This window comes from Mytilus edulis, chromosome 3, assembly GCF_963676685.1.
Source record: "Mytilus edulis chromosome 3, xbMytEdul2.2, whole genome shotgun sequence".
NCBI lineage: Eukaryota > Metazoa > Mollusca > Bivalvia > Mytilida > Mytilidae > Mytilus > Mytilus edulis.
Genome location: NC_092346.1, coordinates 41,813,735 through 41,840,864, shown reverse-complemented (window position 1 = coordinate 41,840,864; position 27,130 = coordinate 41,813,735). Strand labels below are relative to the sequence as shown.

The window sequence follows — 27,130 nt, the reverse complement described above, 5'->3', positions numbered from 1 at the left end:
ATGCCAAAAAATATATTGGAGTTTTTTTCATTTAACCAAAATAAACATAATGATTGCGCATCAAAATAACAAAATCTGCTATGAAAACAATATATGATTATCCAGAATAAGGTGACTTTGATCTGCATTCTTTTTTTTACCGTTGAGAAACTTTTTTTCTCGAAAAATTGTTTATTTGTTTATATCAACCCGCTAAAGAGACAAAATCCACACTCACGTGCTAGTAAGCAGTCAAAGCTACAAGTAATTCAGGCAACCAAGGAGGTATTAGCTGTTGACAAAGCCTCAACAGTTTAAGATGATACCGAGGTTGGACAACACGTGTATGTGTGACGGTGGAAGCTAAAACTCTGATGCCAACACAGATATCATTGATCAAGTCAATATTTATTAAAGGTATCATGATTATAATTTAATACGCCAGACGCGCGTTTCTCTACATAGAACTCTTCAGTGACGCTGATATGATAATAGTTATAAAGCCAAACAAGTAGAGATAGGAAGAGCATTGAGGACCCAAAATTCCAAAAAGTCACAACCGTATACAAAACCGACAAATTTATTTTACCAAATTGCTCTTTTATATCCTCAGGATGAATTAATTAATTTTAATCAAAGCTATCCGGAGACTCCATTTGAGAGTTAACCCCCTTCAGTATATGATATAAGTGACATGCATTTCTAACTGGTAAACAATAACTGATAGAGACCTAGGGTCTTTTGATTTAAGATCCTTGGTTCAAAAAGATGAAAATAAGGTCAAGGTCAAAGGTCAAGGTCATATTCTAAAGTTTGATTTTGGCTTTTTTTTACTCTTTTTCATAACCTTTAAGATATCTACAAATTATTTTTACTAAATTGTTAGTTACGACATGTCGTAACTTAATAATTTTGGTTGAAAGGGTGCGTAGACAATAAATGGGAGTTGTCGCCCCTATCATATCTAAAATTTTGCTTGAGACCTAGGGTCTTTTGATTTGACATCCTCAGTTTGTGACCTTGAAATTGAGGTCAAGGTCATAGGTTAATTTGACGTTCTATATTTTTACCTTTGCTTTAAATTCATATCTATACATAATAATGCCATAGGAACTGACATTTTAGACCGATTTTTAATATTTTAATATCAAAATAGATATTCACTAGTGGAAAGACCTTCAATTGTTCTCTGCACAATTGGTTTTTAATTAGGTCTTTCCACCTTTCCGTGGATGGACCTTTTGGATTTCTTCTGATTATTATTTTTTTTCTTCCGCCAACTTTTTTTTCCTTTGCTGTTTTTTTTGTTTTGCAAGACGTCGCTAAGACATATAGTATATGATATCGAACAGTAAATACGCTTTTGAAACTGACACCACGTAACTAAATTCTTTTCCATGTAAGAGTTATCTCCCCGAACACTGTTTTTCTTGTTATAACTTATATGTCGCAACCGTATAAGAAACCGACAAACTTATTTTACCAAATTGCTCGTTAATCCTCAGCTAGGATGATTTGATCAATTTTGACTGAAGCTATCCGGAGACTCCATATGAGAGTTATTTCCCCTTTTTTGTTTGATATAAGTCAAATGTGTTTCTAACTGGAAAACCATAAGTGATAGAGGCCTATGGTCTTTTGAATTGAGGTCCTTGGATAAAAAAAAATGAAAATGAGGTCAAGGTCAAAGGTCAAGGTCATGTTCAAAACTTTTTTTGATTTTGACTTGTTATCTCTCATTTTCAGAAATCTTATTTGATATCGACAAAATATTGTCACACAATTGTTAGTCGCGACATGTCGTTACACATAAATTTTAGTAGAAAGGATACGTAAACATTTGATGCGAGTTTTCCCCCCGTTTATATCAAATATCAGTCGTACGGTAATATAACTCATTAACAATATAAAGTAGAGACCTAGAGTCTTTTCATTTGAGGTCATAGTTTCTGACCCTGAAATTGAGCTCAAGGTCATATGTTAATTTAACGTTCTAGATTTTGACCTTTGCTTTTACCTCATATGTATTCATGTTAAATCTATGAAACTTTTTCAATAAGGTTGCAAGCAATATGACGTTGAAAAACATAACCGGAAGTGACCTTTTGAAAACCGGAAGTAGCTAATTTTTGTAATAAATTATTGTAAAAGTATTTTAAACCATATATTTTTGGAATCAGCGTCAAGTAAACTATAAGACAGTACCGGAAGTAACATATTTTGAACCGGAAGTAGACCATTATCTCCCTTATTTATATCTTTTTGTATAGAAACCTGATATTTTTGGAATCAGCGTACAATAAGTTGTCATTTGACGCTGAAATTGACATTTAATAACAAATTTTTAATATTTGCATATAAAAAAAATCATTACTGGTGGAAAGACCATCAATGGTTCTCTGAACAATTGTTGTTTTATTAATAATTCTTATTATTTTTTTATTTTTTTTTCTTCCGCCTAATTTTTTTCCTTCGCTTTTTTGTTTGTTTAGCAGGATGTCCTTTAGATATTTGGAATGTGATATCGAACAGTTTATAAGCTTTTAAAACTGACACCGCTGAACCGAATACTTTCCAATATACGAGTTATATATATCTCCCCGAACACTGGAAGTGACCTTTTGTAAACCGGAAGTAGCTATATTTTGTACTTAATTAATATAAAAGTATATAGAATCATATATTTTTGGAATCAGTGTCAAGTAAACTATCAAAAAATACCAGAAGTAACATGTTTGAGGGGCCAGCTGAGGGACGCCTCCGGGTGCGGGAGTTTCTCGCTACATTGAAGACCTGTTGGTGACCTTCTGCTGTTGTTTTTTTCTATGGTCGGGTTGTTGTCTCTTTGACACATTCCCCATTTCCATTCACAATTTTATTTAAACCGGAAGTAAAAATTGATCTCCCGTATTTTATATCTTTTTGTATAAAAACCATATATTTTTTGAACCAGCGTTCAATAAGCTGTTATTTGACATTTAAAACCAAATTTTAATATTTTCATATAAAAAAATATCTATACTGGTGGAAAGACCATCAATGGTTCTCTGAACAATTGGTTTTTAATTTTTAAAGAATTTATTTTTTCTTTTATTTGATTTGACTGTAGCGAAATTGATGAATGAGTCTTATTATAAAAATTAGTATTTAATCTTGTATGCTGGATGATTTTATTTAGACAAAGACATTCATACTTATAAATGTATGTTATCTGGATATATAGCGAAATTCTAGTACTGTATTTTAGACCAGTGCTATACATAGAATAAAATACACATATGATCCTACGTATTAATATTGTTCCAGTTAAATGTATTTTATATTTGCTTATCTAAAATGAACACCAACGGGATTTTATAAAAGGTAGTTAGACAGTGTGTCAGTACAGCGCAAACTGCAGCACAATTCAAGATGAATCCACAGTTTTCTTGAAACAATAAGAGAATAAAATATATCGGCCGAAACATCATTTTAATGTCTATCAGGACAAATGAACTCTGAACTAAAATGAATGTTAGATACACTATGTTAGTAATAAAGGTCATTTATACTTAGTTCTCACATTTATTTATTTGTAAAAAATATATCCGTAATCCTAACAACAACATTATTATATTCAAATTTACCGATGCAAGTTGTTTTATTTAACGCATTTTTTTCCAGGGTTATACATGTATATGTAGTTTTCATTTTTAAATTGCTTTACATCTGCATTTTTCATGTATTTAATATTGTATTATTTATTGTGTCAAAAATCAAGTTTATTCGTTCAGTGTGTGTTGTCTTGTTTTTGCTTATATGTCTTTTTGATTGAGTTAAGACATTTTAGATGATATCTTAGAATGTGTCTTTCTGTGTTCTAATATTACACTATGCTATTTGAGAAAAATGTAAAATCACAAAAATACTGAACTCCTAGTAAAATTCAAAACGAAAAGTCGCTAATCAAATGACACCATGAAAAGCTCAAACACATTAATCGAATGGAGAATAGCTGTCATATTCCTAACGTGGTATAGACATTTTTGTAATGTAGAAAATGGTGTATTAAACCTGTTTTGATAGCTAGCTAAACCTCTCACTTGTATGACAAACGCATCAAATACCATTATATTGACAACGATGTGTGAACAAAACAAAAAGACATACCGTATAGCTGGTTATTTTCGCGGGGTGTAAATCGTCGCTTAATTTTGCAGAGAACAAAATTGCAAATATAAATTCGGCCAGTTAAAAGTGTACATGCTAAGGTATTGATACAAGCTTTGAATCCGCCAAAATAATAACCGCATAAATATTTTGTATACCTTATTCAATGAAATTCGCGTAATTTTACACCCGTAAAAAGTAACCTACGATACAGTAATAGGTTAAAATGACAAAAATAGGGGTACAGCAGTCAAAATTGTTTTATAATCTTAATCATTATAAAAACAAACAAAAATGTAACATAGAATCTGGTACTGAGATGCCTGTGTATGTCAAATTCGAGGTACAGATGGGTGCGATCCTAACCTGTACAGCTAGTTAACTTAATAAACAGACTTGATGACTGGTAAAAATTATCGTAGGTAAAATTACTGTTATGAAGGCTCTGGCAATTCCAAAGTTTTTCATTTTCTCACAGTTTTACAAAATATTTCTCTAATTTTTGTGCTATTTTCACATTTCTTGATCTGCACCCATCTGTATAAGTCTAAAAATGAGGCGGCGGAAGCCATGTTTGTTGTTTCTGGAATTTTTTAGTTTTGGGGAATATATTAGTGAAAATTTAGGATTGTTAAAGGAAAGAACATCATCCTTATATCTAAATGTGAAATTATATAACCTGTCTTTGTTTATCTTTCTGTTTTTTACAAGTCACTTAGTGTCTTAAGTTTTTGTGAAGGTTGTTGTATTTAAAACTTTTAAACCTGCATGCTGCCTTTATTTACACCACTCCTAAGTCAGGCACCTGTTGTACAGTTGTTCGGATGGATGCATCTGCGGACTATGATAGAAAAAGTATCAAGCCTAAAACAGACAAACCAGAACTGGACAGTTGTTCTGAATGGATCAAAGCTAGTCGATCATGCATTCGCAAGCGAATTCAGATACTACGATGCACTATAAGCACAAAGGTTTCGAGACTATTCAAGAACCCGGATTTTGTGGATGCGTTATCATCTTCGTATGAAAAACATGTAGTAGTTCAAGAAGGTAAAGCCTCCAATAATGATATCAGTTAATATGCCGACATTGTTGTGATTTTTCAAAAATATCAACATAAACAACTTGATGTGAATTACTGGAACTGTAAGTTATCTTCATGTTGATTTATATTAACGAATGATGTCCTTGTATCGATGATAACATTTAGTAACTGTTTTAACTAGTGTGTGATATTGAAAAACCATGGTGTAATAATTTTGGAGTAATACATGTATTTCTTTGTTAAAATCATAAACATTGTTAAATACAAGAGCAAATCTACCAAATGAACCATACGGTTGTAACACGGAAACGTCACCATCATGGATAATTACCTATAGGAAATGAAACAAAATCTCTTTTATCAGAATTTTTGGTATTACGATGCCTGTTAAAATATTGATCTCAAGACCGAGGAATGGGCAGTGTTCATTTTTAGTATAAGATGTATTTAAAGTCATTTCAGCAGGATATATCTCTTTGGTGTGAATACTGAATTCGTCATTATTGAAAGCTTATATATTATCCAAACCTCGAAAAGTGTTAAAATTAAAGTTTTGTATCAGATGTTGTTTTGATGGGTCTCTTATGATTTTAGTCAGACATTGTTACTATTTATAATACAGAAACAGGCTCGCATTTAGTGACGCACAGACAGTCCGCATTAAAAATCCAATAACTTGACAATGTATAGAATCTCTATTAAGAACACAAATGTCATCTAGTAAAGATTCAAGGGCAGTTATTGTATCAAAGACATATTTGTTTTGTTTGTTGTTACTAAAAAAATACATTTTTAGTTTTCTTTCTAAACAATGACATAAAGAGTTCAAACATGTATATTCACATTCGGACTTTTAAATACTCATTTTAATTAAATGTGTTGAGATAATGAGTCAAAGTGGTATATACATTACATGTGTGCAGTTTAAAAAAAAATGAAAACTTTTAACAGATTCAAAATCACAAGTATAAGCATGCAATTATTATTGTACTTTAAAAAACGAATTTTGACACTTCAAAAGTGAAGGCCTTATTTGAACAAATTATAGCCAGGTATTTTAGTGTACCGAGTGTACTAACTAGTAAGAAAAATAGATAGTTTTAGAAATTAACCTAAACATTTATACATTTACTTTTCGTAAAATTTTATACAAATATATCAAAATATAATTACTAGAGTATAGATACAACTTAGACTATGCAGAATATGAAAGCATTAAGAGTATATAAATGTCTCTCAACAAAAAATCATAATTTAGCCCGACGGTGATGAAATAAAGTTGAAAATTCATTTCCATGGTCACCTTAACAGAACTTCGTCTGTGCAGAGTATATGTAAAGAGGTTGAGAGGCGTTTCTACTTCATCGTTTGTATGTCAAATATAGTGAAACAAACGCGTTATGTTTATGAAACAAGTTAAACAGTGTAGGCGGAGAGTTAACTTAAATACAATATAAAATACATGAATTATATTTAATGACCTTAATGTATTTGTTTTGTGACTGGCATCTTTTATACAGACAGTATCATATAAAATTAATCAACATTTGTTGCCTTCATATGAGTTGTACATCATTAGGTTATATAGTTTATCTAGTCTTTTTTATATGAAAAATCTGATTAAAAACAAATAGAAATAACCTATCCACTACATGATCAAATTGAACCCAGAAGACCATTGAGAAATGGGTTGTTGAAATCGGGACAGTCTGAAGTGAAAAGATAATAATATCCCAAAGAAAAAATACCGACATATTTTACTATTACAACCATAGCATTTGCACTAAATGATTTGCATTAAAACCATTCAGTATTTGATATATTAACTTCACACAAACTTTTTACGCATAACTCATCAGTCTTTGAAATGCTTTGAATTTTACACATAAGAGATAATAGACGGCACTTGGCACCAATAATGTTTGGTCCTTCCTAAACTTCGTCGAACAAAATCAATTTATTTTATACTTTATATGCATCCTCAAAATGCACAAAATATTTACCAATTGGTGTTAAAGAAAGATGAAAAACATGTAGACTATATGTTACATTTGAAAATTGTACAAAAAAACTTACCACTATGAACAAACAACAGGAGTAACTTGATGAAAACGAAATAAACAGTCATTTTAATGTTGAACATTTCTTTTACTAGAAACAAAGATCTATTCATAACCTTAAATATTCTTTTTATAAGAACTTTTTGTTGTTGGTGTTCAATAGTTTCCATGACGAAAAAATCGAGTATTTCAAACAAAAATTCTAATTGTTGGTTACTAGGATTATGACATATTTTGAATGTGTACAAATTACACGTCTGCAGTATTATCCTTTTGTAAAACTATATATGCATAGCAGATATAAATTTAAACAAATGCAAATATTGAATTATGTATTTTTTTGTTTCTTTTCTTGACACTGCACGAAAACTTCTGATAATTTAACTTTTTAAATATGTATGTAACTTATCGTTCCATAGTTTGGTATAATTTCAATTTCTTAATCTATTCAAAACTGCTTAAAACTATTTGCTTAAAGCTTTAATAATACCTTTCAAGTATTAATTTGAAATAATTCAATTTTGAAGTGTATTGATTTTGATATCAGTGTTGTGTTCATATCTAACATATCTAATAAACGATTACTTCATCGGAGAAAAAATCAAACAACCAAACAAGACAAATCTCCGTCTCAGTCGCAATGCAATAAAGGTCAAATAACGGCCTTCTACAAAATCCTTAGCTTTTAATCCATTTTAATAAACTTTAGCAGACACTTTTATAATTGAATGTTTTTCCAATAGGTTTCTATGCTACACCAATGCCCCCTTCTGGCGGCTTAATAGATATTTAAACATTGTAATTCCTCTAACTAGGTCTCCCGTGGGTGGTTATCACGGATGACAAACCAGTAACAAAGTTACAAACGTGGTAAGCATATCGTAAGGAACATTAGTACCATGTTTGGTATAAAGGTTCTTTACATTAAGTCATTTATGACATATGTCTCCATAGTGTTCTACGTTAAACTAATTTTCTCCTGATGGCCATTATTAACAGTAAATCGTTAACAAAGTAGCAACACTTCAACAATACCTCATAAGGAACATTTATGCCATGTTTGGTTTCATTCAATTTTATTCATACATACAAATGCTTCTTCTATAACAAACATTTGTTAGTTATTCACCTAGGGTCTTATGTTAACCTAATTCCCTGCCGGTGGCCATCTAGAATGATGGTTTGGTTACAAAGTAACAACAATTGGTCAGTTTCCCATAAGAACATTCATGCTATGTTGGTTTTATTCGTTCAGTAGTTTTCTAGGAGAAAACAAATTGCATATATTTCCCATAGGGTTCAATGTTTAACTTACTTAAAAGCTTAAAATCCAGAAAAAAATAAAAATGGGCATAATCAAACTTGAAGGTAACAATTAGGACGCAGAAATATATGCATTGTTGTTAGTAGTATTCTAACGTACCAGGATTATAATGTAGTGCGCCAGACGCGCGTTTCGTCTACATGAGACTCATCAGTGACGCTCATATCAAAAAAGTTATTGAGCCAAACAAGTACAAAGTTGAAGAGCATTGAGGATCCAACATTCCTAAAAGTTGTGCCAAATACGGCTAAGGTAGTGTATTCCTGGAAAAAGAAAATCCTTAGTTTATCGAAAAATTCAAAGTTTTGTAAACAGGAAATTTATAAAAATGATAAAATTAAATTGAGAAAGGAAAATGGTGAATGTGTCAAATCGACAACAACCCGACCATAGAGCAGACAACAGCCGAAGGCCATCAACGGGTCTTTAATGTACCGAGAAACTCCCACACCCGTAGGCGTCCTTCAGTTGGCCCCTTAAAAATTAAGTATACAGTGATAATTGACGTCTTACTAAACTCCAAATTATACACAAGAAACTAAAATTAAAATCATACAAGAATAACACAGGCCAGAGGCTTCTGACTTGGGACAGGCGTTTACCTAATTGATAGAATATGCAATTGAAAACTAAATAAACGTTACACCCTCGTAGTATAGTTTTAGAAATGCACTGAACAATGTTGGCCAATGTAGATTCAAATGTCTTGTCTTAGGGATGGATACTTCCTACTATTTAGAGAACCATTTTGATTCAAACAAAAGATGCTTGATTTCTTAATCGACAACATATTTGGAGGAAGTGTTTTTTAACAAACTAATTGCATTCGCATGGGAACAAGTTGAGCACCTTTTATTGTCAACTTTTTCCTTTATTTCTATTATGAGGCTGACTTCATACAGTAAGTTCTAAGGAAGAAAGGTAAAAAGTAAGCAATATCCAGTAACTTTACATTCCGCTATATAGATGATATTCTCTGACTAAATAATTCAAAATTAATTCACTATGTTGAACGCATATATCCCATCGAATTAAAGATGGATGATAATTTCGATACAGTTACGTTTGCCTAGCATCTTGACTTACATCTCGAAATTGACAATAAGGGTCGGTTGAAAAAAAAATGTACGATACAAGAGATGATTTAAGCTTCCCAATTGTGAACTTTACATTTCTATATAGCAATATTCGAGCAGCAGCTACATACTGAGTATATATCTCCGAATTGATACAGTATTCCCGAGCCTGTATTCCTTATCATGATATCCTTGAAATACGTAGCTGCTCACAAGGAAGCTTATAAACCAAGAGTTTCAAACAGCGAAGTTGAAATCATCACTTTGTAAATTTTACGAACGCCATTACGAGTTGGTTGGCCATTATGAAATATCCGTTTCACCGATGATACCGGATATGTTCCTTATGTCGTTTCTATAATCCCGTTTCCTGTTCACGAATGTGACCTACCGAATGACACTATTAACCGGGTTTGTAATAACATAATAAACACGACGGGTGCCAAATGGAAAGCAGGATCTGCTTACTTTTTCCGGAACACCTGAGATCGCCCAAAGTTTTTGGTGGGGTTCGTGTTGCTAGGTCTTTAGTTTTTCATGTTGTGACTTGTGTACTATTATTTGCGAGTTTGTCGTTTTCTTTTTTAACCATGACGTTGTCAGTTCATTTTCGATCTACGAGTTTGACTGTCCCTCTTATATCTTTCGCCCCTCTAATGTAGCCCATATGTACATGAATGGATCAAGAGTAAATTATCTGCGGTAATACAATTATCATAAATCAGTCAATCGCAAAATTCAGATAAAACTTAGAAGTTTTTTTTTTAATACGTGTAAATAAAGTAAAAACAGTATGAATTAATAAACAGATCAGGCTGCAAGAAGATGGTTTTAATCTTTTTCGTATTATCGAGAAAGTAATAACAAAATAAGTATTTAGTGATTATGACAATGAAAACAATGACAATAGGTACATAAATCATAATGCGTATTGTAGCAGATGATGTAACAACATAATTATAAAAACGAACTTCATAACCTAACCATGATAAGGATCGCAACATTATGTTCAAAATATTTTAATAATTAAGGTGTTAACCAACACCTGAACTAATATTAATTTGGCTCTTTTAATTTTCTTTAAATTTTGACAAAGTATTAACTTTGTCCTTAAGACAAAAATATAAAAAAATTAAAAAAATTGAACCAACCGTTTAATCAGATAGATTACACTGGTTATATAGCAGTTTGACAAACACTTATTTTGATCATTGAAAAGCTTAATATTACCTTAACAACACAACTGCGTAATTAAAACGTTTTGCTGATTTTACAGGTTTATCTCCCTGTAGTGTTAGGTACCACCTTAAGTAAGCAACATATACCATTTTTTAACAATAAACTACTTAAACTGAATGTCTTACTTACAGAAAAAAAAATGTAAACGGTATTGGTTTTAACATGAAACCTTTTTGGAGCTACACAGCCCATAAGTGGAAATATCAAAACCAATAACATATATTGTTTTTTTTTATTATGCTCCTTTAAATTGACCATTACATTTGTAAGTACACTAAATTATTGTCACTTATTACTGTTTTTGACACATTTTTCATTTTTTGTTATACATACAATCTAAAAGAAAAAGCAGAGATGTCCCTGATTGCACAACATATTAAATAATGAAGACCAATTAGAAAACAATAATGCATATTATATCTGCTTACTCTTTCCGGAACACCTGAGATAAACTTTTGTAAAACTGGATCTATGTTGAAACCTTATCCTATTTGGCCAAGAATATTTATTCGGGCGCAGTCGCCTTGTGTTCGATGAATATATGAAATAAAACACCTTCTTTAAAATTGATGTATAAAAAAACTTACTTGTGACTTTATCATGTATATGTTGCAGGAATTACTTTTCTATTAAATTCAGACCTTCAGATTACCAAACTATATACTAACATGATTATTGTATAAAATATAGTGAAGGTAAACAAAATCAAATCCGAAGTGATTTAAAACAAATACATATTTATAAGTTTAGAATATACTGTACCTATGACAAACATGTGTACTTAAATTCATCATTTTATATTCGAAATACATTTTTGTACGCCAGATAAGCATTTAATCAGCAAAATACTCGTCAGTGATGCTAGAGTATAAATAAAGGTAAAAGGGCCCCAAAAAAATCAGATGCTTACAGTGCAATAACAGTAAGATTCTTTTACATCTGATAAATCAAAGACAAAAGATAAATCCATTTAATAAATTTTAATCTCCTAAGCATTCGTATAATGGTATGAGTTTTTTTTTTTTGATTTATTTTTGATTGAATAAAGCCTAACAATTGATATTTAATAGTGTGTTTTCTATGTTGTGATGTTATACTATTGTTTCAGAAAAGGGAGAAGGTTCGGTACCATTTAAACGTTTATTCCCGCTGCAAATGCTTGCACCTGTCCTAAGTTAGGAATCTGATGTACAGCAGTTGTCGTTTGTTTATGCAGTTCATACGTGATTCTCGTTTCTCGTTTTTATATAGATTAGACCGTTGGTTTTCCCATTTGAATGGTTTTACACTAATAATTGTTTGGGGCCCTTTATAGCTTGCTGTTCGGTGTGAGCCAAGGCTCCGTGTTGAAGACCGTACCTTGACCTATAATGGTTTACTTTTATAAATTGTTATATGGATGGAGAGTTGTCTCATTGGCACTCATACCACATCTTCCTATATCTATATATGATGATACAACAAATTTACAGAAAAAAATACAAATGAAAATGAAAATTTCTAAAATAAATTACTGAAGCATCGCCGTAAGTATGAGTTAACTATATTTGTCTTGTGCATGTTATCGAATTGCAAAACCATATATTTACATTTCAACATTAACTTCATGTACTTGAACTGACTAGACTATCTATATAAATCTTTATCTTAATTCGAAACTATTTTAAAACATCTATTTTATCGGCTATAAAAACCGGGCCTCAAAGTTATTGTGAAATTGCCTTTTTCTAGAGGTGGCGTGAATCAGATGTGGATATTAAAAAAAATCAAAGATCTTTTAGAGTACATACTATCTAAGACTCTTAAATCTTTCAATAGTATTAAAACATTTCACTCTACTACACTTTACACAAGTATTCTCCATTCAAAACTGAAAGACAAATTTAAAGAGTTGTTATTGCTTTGTTTCATAAAAAAAAACGGCCAATGTAGATACAAGTATATTGTCTTAAGGCGAGATAAATCTTACTTTGTAAAGAATCACTATGAAACCAAAAAAAATCTCTGAATTTCTGTGTTATTTGGTCTCTTGTGGAGAATTGTCTCATTGGCAATCATGCCACATCTTCTTTTTATGTTATCAAGACGCTTGATTTCTTGATTGTTACGTTTGGATGACGTATTTGTCTACAGACTGTCGACATTCCATCGGAAATCAATTGTGTCCCTCTTCTTATAACTTGTTTCATGTTGATTATGAGGCTGACTTCATACAGGAACTTCTTAGTAAGAAAGATAAGAAGGTAGCAATGTCCTTTATTCTTACTTTCCGCTATTTAGCTATAGATGATGTTCTCTCACTTTATAATTCAAAATTTGTTGACTATGCTGAACACATCAATCCCATTGAACTAGAGATAAAGGATACAACATATACAGATGTGTCTGCCTTATATATTGACTTACATCTAAAATTGACAATGAGGGTCGTTTGAAACAAAATTTTACGACAAAAGAGATGATTGCAGCTTCCCAACTGTGAACTTCCATTTCTATATAGCAACATTCCAGCAGCGTCTGCATACGGAGTATGTTTCTCCCAATTGATACGATATTCCCGAGCTTGGATTTCTTTGATACAGGGTTGCTGGTTACTAGAAAGATATTACAGCAAGAGTTTTAAATGGTGAAGTTGAAATCATCCCTTCGTAAATTTTACGAACGCAATCCCGAGTTGGTTGACTGATATGGAATATCCGTCTCCAGAATGATATATCGGATATGTTCCTTATGTCGTAACTAAAATCCCGTTACCTTCCACAAGTGTGACATACCGCATTATATTATTTACTGGGTTTGTATTAGCTTGAACATCACGGGTGCCACGTTTCGAGCATGATCTTCTTACCATTCCGGAGCACCTAAGATCACCCCAAAGTTTTGGTGCAGTTCGTGTTGCTCAGTCTTTATATTTCTATGTTGTGTCTTTTGCATTATTAATTGATTTGACTGTTTGTCTCTTTCTTTTCTAGCCTTGGCATTGACTGTCCTTCTGGTATCTTTTACCCCTATTTCAAATCTGTTGAATCGATTTTTTCACTTACTTATCATCGATAATGATAGGATCAAAGACGCGCATTTTATCTTCAAAAGAGTAAATTCGCAAAAATACTGAATTCCAGTGAACATTTAAAATAGAAAGTCCCTAGCGAGATGGCAAAATCAAAAAACTGAAAAAGACTCATCAGTGACGCTCGACTAAAAAATATTAAAAAAAAGCCGAATAAAGTACGATGCCGGAGAGCACAAAACACCATGTATGCCAAATACAGCAAAGGTAATTTACATCATGTATTCTTAAGGTAGAAAATCCTTAGTATTTCCAAAATTTAAAGTTTTGTGAACAGTCAATTATTGATTATGGCCATACCAATGATATATTTTTTGGCACAACACTGAAAATGGAAATTACTTACCACCATTTGTATAAACTTGATACACCATAACTATTATCAAAACAATATTCTTCGTTATACTTTGTATAGCAAATGTATGGCATATAAATCTCATCTCCAAAAAAATGTATATATACGGAATATTTGTTATGTATAATTGATAACGAGGACGTAGAAAACTTTCAATTACAAATATAATGATATTGATCCGATTTCAAAAATTTAATATTTTGATGTTTTTTTGAAATAATCAAATATTTGTAATCCTTTTTATGTTGATAAAGAAGATAAATATAATGTTGTTGTATTTTATTCATTTAGTTATTATTTGTTAACACTCAAGGTTAAATCGGCTTTTACATGAGCAAATATTAAAATGACTGGTCGTGTATTATTTAGTGCAAGAAGCTTTTAACATTTAAAATCGCATAATTATTTAAAATATGTTGATACAATTTAGTATAATTTTCAAATCAATTTCCAAGCGTCGATAAATACTATTGAAAGCATTGATTGTATCAACTTATACTTTTGTTTTATGTCGACATTGAAATGCATATATTTTCAAATCATATTTTATTGAACAAAATCATTTATAAAAAAAAATTCATGATTTAAAACCAAAATAAATAGAAACTAATAAACTGGCATACATTATATATATCTAAAATGTGCTGACGTGTTGGATATACAGTAAAAGGTTTTAAATAAAAACGAGTCCTTAACCAATCCAAATATCTCAATACAACTCCTGAGACACAATTCTCCTTTTCTTGTAACAACATAAATCTTCAGAGATGTTGAAATAAGAACGAGTCCTTAAGCAATCCATGTTTAAATAAAAACGAGTCCTTAACCAATCCAAATATCTCAATGCAACTCCTAAGACACAATTCTCCTTTTCTTGTAACAACATAAATCTTCAGAGATGTTGAAATAAGAACGAGTACAATCCAAACACCTCAATATTATCTTTAGGACACACTCTTCTATTTTTGTAACAGTATATATCTTCAGAGAATCAGTGACCTATCGTATCATTAAATACATATATAGTTTATTTTCATGTATTTGTAAATATTTGAAATAGTCGGTCGATATTACAATTAGTTTCGTTTTAAACCAAACTATGAACTTATGCATCGATTATATACGGATAATTATTTTATATAGTGTTAACCGGCATAACTATCGCTTCATTTGCAGTTGAAAAAAATGTTTCTCATACTTTAATGAATTCGTACTGCAGCAAAGCCTGTTATTTTTGGAAATATTCAAATCTTACTTTTCGCAGTTATGATACATGTAACTAGTTTGAGTTTAGTGAAAACTTTTTCTACAATTGTGATTTTCAATACTATTTTACTTTTGTTTTGTCCACTGTTCATTTTCTAGCATAGATAAATCAGTCTAAATCAAAGCTTTATCAAATTTTGTTGAATTTGACATCTAAATTATTGTCATTCCTTTTATCATCTTAAGCATTCACAAGCCTGTTTAGTGTCCACATAAGTAAAAAAGTAAAATTACAAACATACTGAACTCCGAGGTAAATTTAAAAAAAAAGTCCAAAATCAAATGACAAAATCAAAAGTTAAAACACATCAAACGAATTGATAACAACAACTGTCATAATCCAGACTTGGTACAGGCATTTTTATATTTAGAAAAGTGTGGATTAAACCTGGTTTTATAGCGCTAAACCTATTATTTGTATGACAGTCGCACAAAGATCCATTATATTGACAACGATGTGTGAACAATACCAACGAACATCTTCATTACCATCACACTAAAAAAAGTTGTGATGAATATCTTAATAGAACACAAACAATTCATTAACGACAGACTTTCATAATAGTGCGGGGACCAGACTAGATATTTCCAAATTTAATCGTCAAACATACTATATGGCTATATTATATATATCATTGGATTCTTAATAAGAACAACTGAAAAATCAATGTCGTAAAAAAAAAATGTGGTGGCAGTTTTGCATAAAATAAGGTCAAAGATCAAATAAACTATTTTAATGTTTACACCTATGTTTTTCAAGATTTTAAAATATATGTTAGCGGCAATAAGTGAAATTAGGCATTAAGCTTATATCCTAGGCAATAAGCTAACGCCTAGGCATTAAGTCTAATGCCTAAATGATGTTAGGCATTAGTCTTCAATCCTAGGATTTAAGCTTATAAATCCTGAAAAATGTGTCCAGGCATTAAGTTTAATGCCTAAAGTATAAATGCGAGTAAATAAAAGACATTTATTCAATTAAATAAAAATTATATATTTGTTACATAATAAAATTACGAGATTTTAAGATATATATAGCAATTTATGATAAATATAAGATACAGACATATATTAATTCAATAAACAATTGATTATATCAAAAACGTTAAAAAAAACTGGCTTAAAACATTTATTATTATGAATATTGACGTTTTCTGAACAATTGTTCTATTAACAAAGATCAACACACATACATTGATGTTACATTAGATCTTTTGACTGGTGACATTCAAACTCTGATATAAATTATACATTTTGTTTTTATTGTGAGTATGCATATTTGGCAAAAGCTCATGCCTGACTATGATCAGAAAAACAAAACACTAAATCACTCGCAAACAATTAAAATTAAACCAATACCGTCGAAGAGGTCTTAACATCTTAATTCAGCGAACATTTTCTTCTGTTTCATCTGTCAAATAAATTAAATTTGGGATTTGTGCATAATTCCGACCCCTGACAGGTCCATAACTCCGTTCATGTAATGTTTTGTTGTAAACAAGCACCTGACTTTTTACATGGAGATGTTCCCTTACATGAAAACATAAGGTCTAACAATTATAATTATGTTGCTAAATGCCATTCTAAATACACGGGATGAAACGTAATGTTATCCTCTCGCCATCCGTACTCTTACGGAGATCTCATAGGGGGTATAGCAATGTATGATGCTGTCAAAATTTGAGTTTGTAAAGAAGTACTTAAACTGGTGTTTTAGTGCCATACCACAGGGAAGCAACCAGAATGGACTTAATATCTACTGATGATAAGCTTGGTGCATGTTATTCATATCATAACGATTTTTTTTTCTGATAAAAAGCTTTGAAACTAACTTTCTTAAACATACAAAAGCTCTTTCTTTGTCGGACCTTCCAAAGATCGGCAAACCACTGAAATCCATGTGCGTATCCTTCAAAGTCTTGACGATTGATTTCGTATCTAATCTAAATAGAGATTAAGTTGTATCGCTTCTGAAAAGAGCTTGTACAACATGCATCTGTTTGAAAATTGATGAAAAAAGGCAGCTACATAGTTGGTGAATAGGCAAAATCAGTATTCGACTGTCCTTTACACATAATACAATGATAATAATAACTTCTGCACCCACAACAAGTGTGTGTGTGTTATCTGTGTAATGTATAGTAATGTAAACAAAAAGAACAAGTACATCCATATACAAAGTCAATAATGACATCCATTAACTGTAGTGTCTGAAATAACATTGACAATTTCAGGATTTCCTAACGTTCCAGCTATAAGTAAAGCTGACTATCAGGTGGAAGCTTTGTCAAAGTTTTGAAGTATACAATTACCAAAGAAATTTAAGAGAACCTATTTGTCATATTTATCATACAAGAAGTTCTGTCTTTTTTAACCTGTCTCTGTGTGGCGTTCCCTTTCCGCAGCCTTTATGGAGTTTTGTGTGTCAAAGCGATCAAACATGTCTGCTGCTGGTAGGTTAAAGCATTGAGACATATCTATACAATAGTCAGGTGCAAGATCACAGACCGGTTTTTTTTTTCTAGCACCTATACATTAAACCAATGGAGGGTATCAAAAGTACAGAATAAACTTCAGATTCGAATTGCCTCACCAAATTAGACTTGTGTGGTTTCTTCATGGTGCCGTTATCGTGAAAAGGAAACCGGAATTTGACAGACAGGTCGAGACAGCACACTCTCTATTGTAACACCATCGATCTGCAGTTTTCCAAAACCAATGCATGTCTAAATACAAGTTCTGTACTTTTGTAATCTCACTATTATTTCCCCCGATTTACATTTTAATAAGGTTTGTTTTTGAGGTCATATTTTCAAAGTTTTTACTTTTGACTATATTGGACTATAAAAACTCCTTGACTGGCCTTTATAAAGAAAACAAGTTATGAGTTGTTCAGATATTAAAAAGCTTTCCTCCATCACTATGAGAATAAATTCCGGTTAGCTATTGGTATTGAGTGTGGGACACGGCATCAATGAGATCAGGCATGATTTTATTCAGATGGTTCACAATGGCTACCATGTTCTTTGCCTCTTGTCGTTGGTCTTGTTTCCTCGTGATTATTTGAATTATTTTCAGTAAAACTATTTCTTAGCATAACATCACTTAGGGATGCTAGGAAATTTAAAGTTGACTCCAAGACAAGCACTGTTTAGAGAACATTTGGACAAGCATGTCATTCTACTGCGTTGAATTGAAGTTGAAAGTAACACCATATTACCATATGTTGTAGGAACACCACAGTAACTCCCGAAACGGAAAACTAAGACAGAAAACAGCGTTAAAACTCTAAGCACTTTTTGTGTTAAATGCAATTGTTACATTTTTGTAATAAATTACCATTACTATTTCGTTTTAATGATATGTTTGTCTTATCAAGTGAATGTTGAAACAGATGAATTCAGTACAGATCACTTAGCATCCATAATTGACTTGATACAACATTTTTTGACAGTAATGATTTTAAAATTAACATTCTGTCATATTTTTTTTTAAGTTAACAACAAATTCAACCATTTATTGACAGCTGTGAAGTAAGTGTTTTTTCATGGATAGAATAATACCATCGCTTATGTGAAGGGCCATTCATGTACTTCAAAATAATTATGGTTATTGACCAAAATCAATTAGTAGAATGAGTTTCATGGCGTTTATCACTATCGAGATTTATCCTTGCAATTAATTGCACCACAGGCACTTTGATATGAGAGCTAAGTTGATTTTTAACTTTTTTAAGAGTATTACGGCAGGGGTACATTTACACCATAGTATACACATATCAATAACACGATGATACGTGAGCATAGGCTTTCTTCCGAATCGTGACAATTGAACAATGAAAAACAAGTATAAAGAAACGGAATCCCACCACAGTTCTGTCCTCAAACGACATTTGTCAAGACCCTCCACAAACGGATTGGAATGCCGACTTCTATTCATAAAATCTGGCAACTAATTTGATTAGTTTAGTTTAAACCTATTTATTAATAGTGGATTGGGAAACAAGTTTTGCAACTAATATTAATCCCTTTCCACTTTGCAGGTGCGAGTGCTGCCTTGTAGCGGCATAAGCTTACTGTTTTTCGAAAATCTACAAGGGTGTCTTTTACGTACAAGAGATATGACTCTCTCTTAACACGGGTCCTTCCGACGGACTACCATCGTTTCCTCAAGACCATACTCGCAAATGGTGTCAAGGGAGAGCCGAAAATTCAGTCCCTGAAATGTTCTTCCCGGACTGGGAATCGAACCAGGAACCCTTGTGTTAGTAATCCGATGCACTAACCACTACAGCACGGCTCTCTATCAACTAATTTGATGTGGTTGACGTATAAAATTACCTCTACCATTAGAACTGCATTGGTTGACCCTTCGTGACACCGATTTAGCTCGCAAATTTTCATTTGGTTAAACAAACACACACAACCGTATAGAACTCCACCTACACCACAAATGCAATGCTATAGATTCAGCTGGCCATAACATAACATTTTGGTAACGTAACCTTTGTCAGCAGGACATTGTTAATTACCATTTTGGTCACATAGGTCTTTAACTGTTTCGATTCTTATAGATCCTTTGCCTTCAAATAATCGGCTTTGAGCATTCCTGGTGAAGGTAAATCTAGAAAAATGGTCCAGACGCCTGAAATGTATAAGTCTTGTTTTAATTTTTTGGACATATATTTGATGAAATCATCAAAATAACTGAAAAATGTAAGGCTGGTGTTAAGACTATAAATAGACCAGACGATATAGTCAACCGAATATGCATAACCGATGATCTTATATAAAGTCCATAAACACTGACAAAACCGAACGAATGGAAAACAGTATAATATATAGACCGAGCTATAACATAGGACAATACATACCCATGCTGCCTGACTTTTAAGTTATCGAACTATATAAAATATAATATGCCTGAAATGAACTGTAAAGCATAAGGAAAACATACTGTATACAGTCTAGATGGTTTTTTCAATCTTATTATGTATATTTGAGAGGCAGAAGATACCAAAGGGACATTCTTACTTATAAGTCAAAAAATAAACTGACGACGACATTAAACTGACGACGACAATAAACTGACGACGACAATAAACTGACGACGACGATAAACTGACGACGACATTTAAAGAAAAGACCAAAAGACAAACAACAGTGCACAAAAACAACATAGAAAACTAAAGACTGAGCAACACCAATAAATCAAAAGGTTGATTTCGATAATTCAAATATCTAACATATTTAGGGCTTGAAATATGATTTGCCACTATAGAAAGATAAGGCATGCTCTATAATCACAAGTCTTTAATAATAACACCCCAATTCGGATAAAGGCGACTTCGTGTCGATGGAATCCGCGTATCAAAAAACGGATGCAACAGCAGTTTTTCTAACGAATGAACTAAGTTTAGGTGATCTTATATGTATAATACGTTTAACCACTAGGATCCTTTCCTATATTCTTATTTGCTTTTTGCTACAACCGATGCAATATATATTGACCAAAGCTCAACCAGTTAAGACCAATAAGCGGGATTTTAACTCGAACTGGTGATTTACTGCACTAGTAACCCAAATTTAACTTGATCGGACAAAAACGCATTAACGCTGTTTAAATGAGATTAATCGTCATTTGATAAAGATTGACAAAAAATAAAAATCATTTTTAATTTATTTCAATGCATATCAAATCATTTTAATGCCAGTCAAATAGATTCGCTTGCAGTCGTTCAATTTAATTCAAGTTGGTGGAAAGTTACTTCAAACAAATAGGCCACGCCCTCGTTAAACTATTTCAAACTGGTATTAATTCGTTTTAAACCGTGTTGAACCCGAGCTTTTAACAGGTAAATCACTCAAGCAAAACAACATCGATGTATCTTTCGTTTATTTGTTTCAAACTTTATCGACTTATATATATATATATATTCATTTCTTAATTTGGCGTATAAATATTCGCATTCGCTTATATCCGCAGTAATTCGGTTTTCACACATATATATCTGGATTTCGCGCCTTTTCTCTTGTCGAGAAAAATTTACTGATCAGATCGACACGTATACTGACCTTGGTAATATGAGTGAACCTGGACCGGAATCGCCTATACGAATTCAACGCAGTGAAGAACGTGAAGGGTCTACTCGATTTTCACCTGAGGATGCCTTATCGCTGTTTACCCAGAGCCTTGATTTGACATTGAGAAAGCACAAAGAAGAGTTATTCAAGGAGATTGACACGCGAATTGGTGCTAAAGAAGTTGAAAGTGTTCCTCCGGTAAAACAGACTCCTAAATTCAGGTACGACGGTAATGAAAAGCAATTTAGTTTTAACGGAGAACGTTTAACAGAACTTGAAAAGACCCTCAAATTCATAGAGAAAGATTCCCCGGCTTTAGCCATTCAGTACCTAGAAAAGAGCATAAAGGCCCTAAAGGAAAGAAATAAGCTTCTTCGAATAGCCGACAAGTACGGGTGGGACGTAGTGGACGAATATATAGACGACCCTATTACAGAGGGGACCGACGACGCAACAAAGTTAAGACAAGCCGACTACCGGGCCAAAGCTAAGAGACGTAACAAAGTAAGCACCCGTCCTGCTCCTTATATTCCAGAACCAGAGAGTATCTTAGTTCCTCAAGATGAGCCTTTTCGTAAAACTTCATCAGCATCTACAAGAGAAGTATCTAGAAACTACAAATACCCGGCTGCCCAAGGATCACAAACCCGCACAGGACCTCGTAACGGTATCTACAACCAGAATGAGTACTTCACCAGTTCACAACCAACAGACAGGTGTTACTACTGCAATGGAGAGGGTCACTGGGCCTATCATTGCCCAAAGAGACGGAGGTTCCAACCAGCCGAGACCAGTGGCTCTTCAGGAGCAAAGTGATGAAACAGTTAAGTACAATTTATCTCCTTTTATAAGTCACGATCAAGATTTTGAATTTGAGTGCTCCTCAGCCAGCTCTTTTAGAGTAGATAATTTACGGAGAAATTTAGATTTTTGGAAATATACTTTAAATGCTAATAATTTTGTTCTTAATGTTGTCGAATTTGGATACCTTATACCTTTTTACAAATTGCCACCGTCAGTTTTTTTAAAGAACAACAGTTCAGCCGTAAAACACACATCTTTTGTTGAGTCATCAATTATAGAATTATTGTCAACAGGTGTGATTCGTGAGGTGAAAGATCACATTCCTTTTATCGTTAATCCGTTATCGGTGTCAGTTAACGGCTCAGGTAAAAAGAGATTGATTTTGGACTTGAGGCACGTTAATAAGTTTAACGAAAAAAGAAAATTCAAATACGAAGGTGTTACTGAGGCTTTGCAATTTGTATCAAATCCAGGATTTCTGATAAAATTTGATTTAAAGAGTGGTTATCATCACATTAATATACACGAAGATCATCAAAAGTTTTTAGGTTTTTGTTGGATTTTCCCAACTGGCCCCCGTTATTTCGTTTTTAGATGTTTACCGTTTGGTTTGTCTACAGCTGGTCACGTGTTTTCTAAAGTGTTGAGGCCACTAGTTAAGCACTGGAGATCACAAGGTTATCGTATGATCATATATTTAGATGACGGTTGGGGGATTGAGTCCTCTTTTGAGGATTGTGCGAAGCTTTCTAAGGTCGTAAAGCATGATTTATTGTCAGCAGGTTTTTTCCTGAATCATGAAAAAAGTATTTGGGACCCCACAAAAGTTTTAACTTGGCTTGGGTTCCGTTGGCATTTGGACACTTTTAATTTAGAGTTACCTGAAGATAAGATTGAGCGTTTTAAATCTACTATAGACGATATTTTTAGCAATATCAATAATATAACTGCTAGACAATTAGCACGAGTTACTGGCAAGATTATTTCATTTATTCCCAGTTTTGGAAACATTTGCAGAATAATGTCTAGGAATATGCTCATTCTTATCGCCGCTAGCGATTATTGGGATTTTCACATTCAGTTAACCGACGAAGCTATTTTTGAATTAAACTTTTGGAAGAATAACTGCACATCACTTCCCAGGAAATCTCTCTTACCCGTTTCATTTTTGCCAGATAGAATTGTCTTTACTGATGCAAGTGGTTTCGCTTGTGCGGGGTTTGCTGTTGAAACGTCAAATAAAATTGTACATAAAGTGTGGACTCCCGACGAGGCAAAGAAAAGCTCTACATTCAGAGAACTTTCAGCAGTATTTATAACCCTATTTTCCTTATTGCCCGATTTTCAAAATCGTTTGGTGAAAATTTATACGGACAATCAAAATGTAGTTAAAATTGTGCAGGCTGGGAGCATGAGATCAGAATTACAAGACATCGCTTTGAAAATTTTTAATCTATGTATTTGTAATTGCATATCCCTTGAAGTAGAATGGGTTCCCCGTGAGCTTAACACTACTGCAGATTTTTACAGTAAACTATTTGACTTTAATGACTGGTATGTGAATGATGTGCATTTCAAGTATTTTAATTCTTTATGGGGTCCGTTCGATTGTGATGTTTTTGCCGACTATAACAATCACAAATTACCGATTTTCTTTTCGGCGTATTGGTGTCCTGATACTAGTGGTGTTGATGCTTTCGGGTTTTCGTGGAATACTTATAACTGTTGGTTAGTTCCCCCTGTTCACCTTGTTGGTAGAGCATTAAATCACATGTTAATTTGTAAAGGAAAGGGTACTATCGTTGTTCCGAAATGGACCTCGTCATGTTTTTGGCCTTTATTGTGGTCATCATCGAACAACCAATACAAATCTTTTGTAAAGGATTTTGTAGAGTACGTTAAACCATCTGGATTTTTTTGCCAAGGTTCGGATAAAAATAGCATTTTCATTCATTCTCCATTAACTTTCAACGTTCTTGTTTTAAAGATTGATTGTAGTTAAATCCGTAAGTATATCACTCAATATCCATTTAAATACTTATTTATTTTTTATTAGTTTTATTTGTATTTTTTGTCGGGTGTTATACTAGTAGTTTCAGACCAATCCTGTTTTGGCATAGTAGTATTTAAAAATTATTTTGCGACACGCATTTGTTGAGCATACTTAAAATTGGAGTTATGCATTAAATACGCATTTTATAAGGTATGGAATCGTTTATACCGTCGTTTGCACTTACCAAAGTCCCGTTTGGGCATAACTTAGGTTCATTTATTATATTTTAATCTATGTCAGAGATAAGTCCCGATTGGGCTCTCTCGTGTGCTTATATGAGTCCCGTCTTGGGCATTAGATTGATTTATTCTTTATTTGTTCTTTAATGGAGAGATAAGTCCCGTTTGGGCCCTCTATCACATTAACATAAGTCCCGTTTGGGCCCTCTATCACATTAACATAAGTCCCGTTTGGGCATTGTATTGTTTTATTTTGGAGAGATAAGTCCCGATTGGGCATCTAGCACGTATACATCAAAGTCTCGTTTGAGCATTATTCTGTTTTATTGTGTTCGAGATAAGTCCAGCTTGGGCCTCTAGTATGAATGAGTTATGTCCCCTTCGGACGTCAAGATATTTTATCATGCATTGTTGAATTTTACAAAGGAGATAATTTCATTTTGGTACTCTCAAAATGCCATTTAATTTAATGATTTTCTAATTCATATTAATACATTTAACCCGTTAATTGTATACTTGTAAATCAAATTGAGATTATTTTGAATAAATTCTTTTACATATAGTGCTTCGCTATATGATTTTTTAAATCAAATTAATTTCATTTAAAATTTATTTTTCAGTTTAGATTCAAACATTCACATTGGGAATCCTTAAGGCATTTTTCTAATCCTGACTTGAAAGCTCTAACAGTTTCTTTGTGTTCAGTAGTAACTGCTTCAAAAAGCGAAAATACTTTGAAGAAATATAAAGGATATTTCAAAAGATTCAAATACTGGTGCTTAAAGTACAATCTACCGTTTTTGCCTACCACTGTGTGTACAGTTGCTCTTTATCTTAACTATTTGATACAATCTGGAGTTTCCACTGCCGTTTTAAACGCAGCATACTATTCAATTAAGTGGGAACATGATCTGAATTTATATGACAGTATATTAAATGACAAATTACTAGACATGGTATTAGAAGGTGGTATAAGATTGTTATCTAAACCTTTGAAAAGGAAAGAACCCATCACCCCTACGATTTTGAAGAGTATTATTGCAAAATTTGACAAAAATGACAATCTGCCAGGGTTGAGAATCTGTGCTATGATGTTGTTAGGGTTTTCCGGGTTTTTAAGATACGATGAGTTAGCACACATCCGATCTTCTGATTTAACGTTCAACGATTCTCATCTACAAATAAACATTCAAAAAAGTAAGACTGATAGATATCGACAGGGTAACACTATTTTGATTTCTAGAACTGGTACAGACCTTTGTCCAGTTGCTATGCTACAGAAATATTTTCGCGTTGCAAGTTTGCCAGTTGGGAGTGAAGATTACATCTTCAGAGCTCTTTCATACTTCAAATCTATTGATAAGCATAAACTAGCTTGCACGAATAGGCCGCTTTCTTACACTCGAACTAGGGAAATTATTTTAAACGCGATTTCTGAAATAGGCCTGAATAGTTCTTTATTTGGCTTACATAGTCTAAGGAGCGGGGGCGTTACAGCAGCTGCTAGTAATTCCGTTCCCGACAGGCTTTTGAAAGCTCACGGTAGATGGAAGACAGACAAGGCTAAAGATGGCTACATAAAAGAAAAGTTAGAAAATAGACTTAAAATTTCTCAAAATTTGGGATTATAATTATGTGATTAGAACATCCTTCCTTCCTTTGTTTTTGTCGAAACTGATCAGTACAATTTCTCATCCCAAATTGCTTTTTGTTTTATTTATATATAATTAAGACAATTTTTATGTTCGTATGAGTACAGCGAAGAAGAACATAAATTCATTTCTTAATTTGGCGTATAAATATTCGCATTCGCTTATATCCGCAGTAATTCGGTTTTCACACATATATATCTGGATTTCGCGCCTTTTCTCTTGTCGAGAAAAATTTACTGATCAGATCGACACGTATATTTTGCATTGATGATATGTAATTGCAGTTATTTCTGTTTCTGATGTAACATTTTTATACTTGTAGATTTCCTACCATTATTCGGAGATCCAGAGACCACGACTTACATGACCAGAGTTGTCACAATTTATTTCTATTATATATTAAACTGATCAGTACAATTTCTCATCCCAAATTGCTTTTTGTTTTATTTATATATAATTAAGACAATTTTTATGTTCGTATGAGTACAGCGAAGAAGAACATAAATATGCGTGTATTCTTATTAAAGTCACATATTTCACAATTTAAACAAATGCATGATCAATACACGTAACATATAATGAATTTAAAGGAAAACATTAAAATATTGATGCACGGTTTAAAAAATGCAAAACTTGTGAATCTGTTAAAAAATAAAATAGTTAGATGTTTAACATATTTTTAATTTGCCCAAATGCAGTAGATCTTTATCTCACATATTCGTTTCAAAACTTACTGAGTGCTATGAAAAGTCGTGACTTGTAAGTAACGTATGGTCCATTGCAATGACTTACGAAA

General features: G+C 32.6%; 3 protein-coding genes across 3 annotated transcripts in view; 2 read left to right on the top strand and 1 right to left on the bottom strand.

Annotated features, from left to right (window-relative positions):
• Window positions 1–20,440, bottom strand: part of LOC139515262 (uncharacterized) — a 65,865-nt gene extending 45,425 nt beyond the window's left edge. The window contains exon 1 of the mRNA XM_071304826.1: window positions 20,437–20,440. Within this exon, the coding sequence (XP_071160927.1) occupies window positions 20,437–20,440 (4 nt within the window). The remainder of the gene's footprint in view (window positions 1–20,436) is intronic.
• A 1,075-nt stretch (window positions 20,441–21,515) lies between these two features.
• On the top strand, window positions 21,516–26,765 carry LOC139516528 (uncharacterized). Its single transcript, XM_071306695.1, has 2 exons — window positions 21,516–22,469; window positions 26,657–26,765. The coding sequence occupies exon 1, from the start codon at window positions 21,647–21,649 to the stop codon at window positions 22,460–22,462; it is 816 nt and encodes a 271-aa protein (XP_071162796.1). The 5' UTR covers window positions 21,516–21,646; the 3' UTR covers window positions 22,463–22,469; window positions 26,657–26,765.
• LOC139515261 (integrase/recombinase xerD homolog) lies at window positions 25,636–26,313 on the top strand. The gene has a single exon (XM_071304825.1). The coding sequence runs from the start codon at window positions 25,636–25,638 to the stop codon at window positions 26,311–26,313; it is 678 nt and encodes a 225-aa protein (XP_071160926.1).
• Window positions 26,766–27,130: the final 365 nt, after the last annotated feature.